The sequence below is a fragment of the Nansenia antarctica genome (genome assembly GCF_963989245.1).
Source record: "Nansenia antarctica genome assembly, chromosome: 1".
Classification (NCBI taxonomy): Eukaryota; Metazoa; Chordata; class Actinopteri; order Argentiniformes; family Microstomatidae; genus Nansenia; species Nansenia antarctica.
The window spans coordinates 11,085,294-11,090,331 of NC_137674.1; the positions used below are offsets into that span (position 1 = coordinate 11,085,294).

Below are 5,038 nucleotides of genomic sequence, written 5' to 3' on the forward strand. Positions count from 1 at the left end.
CTGCTCTTTCATGTCTTCTGAGATGTCATTGATGCGTCTCGCAATAGTGTTGTTTGACAGGAGGATAGCTTTGAGTTTTTGGGCTGTTGCCTCGTCTATCATATGTGAAACCATATCTATTGCAGCAGGGAGTATTAACTCCTCAGCGATGGTGTGTGGTTTTTTAGACTGGGCGATACGATATGCCACTTTGTAGGAGGCAAGTTGAGCATTAGACGTAACAGATACTGTTTTAACGAAACGGCTCTGCTGACCACGGTATTCTTGGAGTTTTCTCTTGAAGAAATCGAGGGGCTTCTTCACATCAGTCGGGTGTGTGGTCTCCAAGTGACGTTTCAACTTGCTAGGCTTCATGCTTTCTGCCGCTAAAGTTTTGAGACAGAGGACACACAGTGGTCGTTCCTCCGCACCGACCACATTAGACGTGAAGCCCAGGGAGAGGTATGTATCGTCATACTTTCTTGACTTTGGCTTTGGGACGTTTGTCATGGGCTCCTTCGCTTTTCGTTTAGCTTCTGGCTCTTTCATAAACTTATCCATTGTTGTTGTTGCTGCTAGATAGCTGGAGGAGGGAGTGCGCGCGTCAATGACGTGAATGGAGCGCGCGTCAATGACGTGAATGGAGCCCCCTCGCTGCCTCTTTGTTACAGTTTATGGCCTGCGCTCCATTCAGGTTCTCATTTTTATCATCCAACGCCCACAACACCCCTGATGGTAACCTTAAGCAAGCAGTGTTTGTTTACAGCTCTTGTGTGTGCATTTTTTTTCCCTCCCATTATTTCTGCGCCCCCCCTGCAGTACCCCCGCGCCCCACTAGGGGGTCGCGACCCACAGTTTGGGAACCGCTGCTTTACATGGATGACAGTTATAATGATGGGGGAGGGGGGGGGGGGGCTGGTTTAATCTAAAACAGTTAACAGCTCAAGGATGAGATAATCATCCCAAAATGCTGAACATAAAGCTATAATATAGTAGACTCAGCGAAGTGACACAGGAAATGGAATGACTTTGGAGATGTTTCAGTATACTCACAAAATGATCGCTGAATGACAAAAGGACTGGCGAGTAAATGATCTTCATTTTGGCTAGCTATCTCTACAGGGAGTCACCCCACTGTCATGGCTACGTTATGTCACTGAGTCTACCTTAAACCATTTGGAGGGAAAGGGAAAACCAAGCAGACCTTAGACACCGTGTGTCTCACGGTGATTGCGTGAGACTTGGCAGCCCTGCTTAGATCAGTGTCAACTTTATCCTACAGTAAACCTAGTGCTACTTGGGGACTAGGTGTGTAGTGCACGTGAGACACTGTCCCCTGTCTATGACATCAGTCAGCACAGTACTAAACACAGATGACCTTTACAGTAGTTCTGATTAGGTTTTAGTGTAGCTATGAGAAAAGTTTGACTGACGACGTTAAATCATTGATTTGATTGGGAGGCAGTCTGTTCCGGCCCTAACCAACACTTACTTCATTAACTCAGGCTGTGTAATTAGGCTGTTGTTATTTCAATACTCTTATTATAATGCACTGATTGTAAGTTCTAACCCTAACCCTGGATATCAACGTCTGCTAACTGACTCAATGTATTATTATTATTATTATTATTATTATTATTATTATTATTATTATTACTACTACTCCTGTAAAGCACATTGTACTGAATGTTTGTACGAAATACAATTTAATTAAATGTTTTAAGTAATTGATTTGTTGACTGATTGAGCTGTAATATCTTTCCCTGTTTGGTTAGTTGCTCAGTCTATGGGTGAGCGATTCAGGACTACGTAAGATTTTCCGGAGGTGCATTTTTAGAGTTTGTATAAGAAGGCTGTAGGCAGCAGTCTGCTACCTCTGACATCACACACAGCAGACCACAGCCCCATGAGTGGCTGACATCTTTGATGCTTTTCTCTTCTCTCTGTCTGAATAGCTGGACATGGCTGGCTGACCACAGGTGTCACCGTAAAAGCTTGGCCATTGGACAGATAAATAAAAATTCAAATATATACTATATTGTATATAATATATGCAAATATATATACATTACATTTGTACATGTCAAATATTCATACAGTGCCTTCAGAAAATATTCAGACCCCTTTACTTTTTCCACATTTTGTTGTGTTATAGGCTCAATTTAAAATGGCAAATGGTCTGAATATCTACATACATTAGGTATTTCTGTATTTCAATTTTAATGCATTTCTAAAAAATATGTTTTCGCTTGGTCATTCTGCGGTATTGTGTGTGGATTATTTCAATGTATCCACAATTATTTTAAATTGAGTCTATAACACAAAATGTTTTTGAAAAAGAGAAGGGGTCTGAATACTTTCCGAAGGCTATGTATTGGCTACCCACTGAGCACCACAGCCCTGTCACTCTGGACTCTTGGAGTTATGAAGATATACTGTAGTTTGTTCTAACTCTATGACTATCATTGGAACGGTCATCACCGTAACACACTGGGTAACACACTGGGTAACACACTGACAAACACACTGACATCAATACAATTCTAGGATTGTGGTTCACAAAGGAGTATGGCAATATCCATCAACACAACTGTTGTGTTAACTGTTGTCATTTAGAATACACATGTATCACACTTACGTGCTGAATAACCTCAGAGATATTGGAAAATGTAAGATATCAATATATACACACACACACACACACACACACATACACACACAGAGAAGTCCTGAGCCTTCTGCTGTAGTCTTTCAAGCTCCAATATTCCCCAGTCTTCATTCCCATCAGTCTGCATTCTCATATTCTGTGTAACTCCATCTTCCTATTGTCCTCCGTGTGGGAGTGTCCTGTACCCCCGTCCTACTGCTGGTGCTGCTTCAGGCTGAGAGAGAGAGAGGGAGGGAGGGAGAAGGAGGAAGAGAGAGTGAGAGGTGTGTGTGTGTGTGATCCTCTGCTTTCATAGTTTTTTTGTTTGTTATTTTGGTAAATGGTCTCTTAGAAGAGGAGACATATTTCCATCTTTAGCATTATCCAATAATCCTATTTCACAATATTCTCATAACCACACTAATCCATTATGCTTCATATTGAGGCTGTTCCTGAAACTAAAACAAAAGAGGGTGATATGAGCATAAGTCCTTCTGTTTTTGGGTGTAGTGATTACTATGGATTTGGGGTTTATCTCTCTGCTTGTGATTGTGTTTAATGATGACTGCGCAAGCAGCATTCTCTCCTATTATCTCAATGATCAATGATGTCTCAAATCACCATGGGGCACCATGTAGTCAAATTTAATTAAAACAAAGAGATAAGTTTGACCGAGGCACATTGCGTAAAGCAGGCTTAAGATAGAGTTTGATACATCAACATGATTCATGGTGCGCTTTTGTCAGTCTTCCTTTCTGTCCTCAAATTGAGTTAAGCTCTGTCTCACCGCTCACACACACACACACACACACACACACACACACACACACACACACACACACACACACACACACACACACAGACACACACACACACACACTGGCCAGAGAGTTAAACCCCTTTCACACAGACAAGCCTTCCCAGTAGATTCCATGGAATTTCCCTGGTACGGTGTATGTGACTGACCAGGGAAATCCTCTCAGGCAATTACCCTGGTCGGGACCTTGTATAATTCCATGGAATTTACAGGGAAGGCTTATGTGTGAACAATAGAATTGTTGTACAAGTTCATTTGACACGTATTCCTACCGAAAAGTAGATTTGACTTTTTGCAGTGTGTGTGTTTGTGCGCAAGTGTGTGTGTGTTATTAAAACCCCTGTTCTGTCAAAAGCGATTATGTCAAAACCTCCTCCTGAGGTAAAGATGTGTGACAGGTCTGGAAAGGCTTGAAGCACTGATACTCAGAATCTGAGTTAGATGAGCTTGTTCATGTATAATCTCGACTTATTTTGACTGTGATAACACAAAAACAACTACTATTAAGCTAGCCAGCCTTTGAGAGAGAGAGAGAGAGGGAGAGAGAGAGAGATCTTACTTTTTTTTCTCTTTATTTATTTTCTCTTTATTTATCCTCCTCTCCTCTTTCTCCCGAGAGACATAAAGGTCTGGCCTCGATAAGGGGCTTTGACATTAAAGAAGCAGAGCACTTGCAATAACCGCTCCCACAGGGTGTGTGTGTGTGAGAGAGAGAGAGAGAGAGACAGAGAGAGAGAGAGAGAGAGAGAGACAGAGAGAGAGATAGTTGTTTGTTAGCATATTAAGGTCACCTTGCCAGCCTGCCTGCCAGGCCTAGGTAAAGACAGTGTTTTTTTCATTTCCAAATGAGTCACGTCTAAAGGTTGCAACCCCCCCCCCCCCCCCTCTGTAGCCAATTAGGAATAGGAGAGGCAGGGAGGGTGGCAGTGGAAGAGGGAGGGAGGAGGTGTGTGGGATTAGTGTCAGCCGGAAGGGGAGATGGAGCGAGTGATGAAAAGAGGGAGCAATGTAGGGGTGCGATGGAAGGAGGAAGCGTATAGAGTGCTGGAATGGGTCAGTCCTGAATTAACCACACACCTTGTATGGGGCAAAGAGAGGACACACACACACACACACACACACACACACACACACACAAGAGTAAGAGTTATGGTGTGGCGAAAGCATGAAAATGTGTGTGTGTGTGTGTGTGTGTCCAGTGACTGATGTTGTATGTGTTCCAGGGTTAAAAGGTCAAATGTCCTCAGTCTCATGATCATCTATCCTCAGGGCCTGTGCTCACATTACCATAAAATTATCACACATACACACACACACACACACACACTCCACTCTCACACTCTCACACTCACACTCTCATCGCTTCAGCAGCTGCACCATAACTAGCCGTAGACCAGAGGTCAGTAATACTATAACAGCATTTTTCTCATTGGGGACCAGAAAGGTCAGCAGCAGGAATACATGCATTCAGATTTAGCATCAATATGCACAGAGATTATCATTGTAAATAATGAAAAATTAAAAGCAGAAACGATCTATTTGGTTGTGTATCTCTGAGTAGCCACGAGGACCGTGTTTACACCTTCTACATACAG

General features: G+C 42.7%; 1 protein-coding gene across 1 annotated transcript in view; it reads right to left on the bottom strand.

Moving 5' to 3' along the window:
* Nucleotides 1–2,839: 2,839 nt before the first annotated feature.
* The window catches only part of LOC308159487 (zinc finger matrin-type protein 4), a gene marked incomplete at both ends in the record, with an annotated part of 46,964 nt that continues 44,765 nt past the window's right edge, over nucleotides 2,840–5,038 (bottom strand). The window contains one exon of the mRNA XM_080533284.1: nucleotides 2,840–2,861. Coding sequence (XP_080389410.1) covers nucleotides 2,840–2,861 — 22 coding nt within the window. The remainder of the gene's footprint in view (nucleotides 2,862–5,038) is intronic.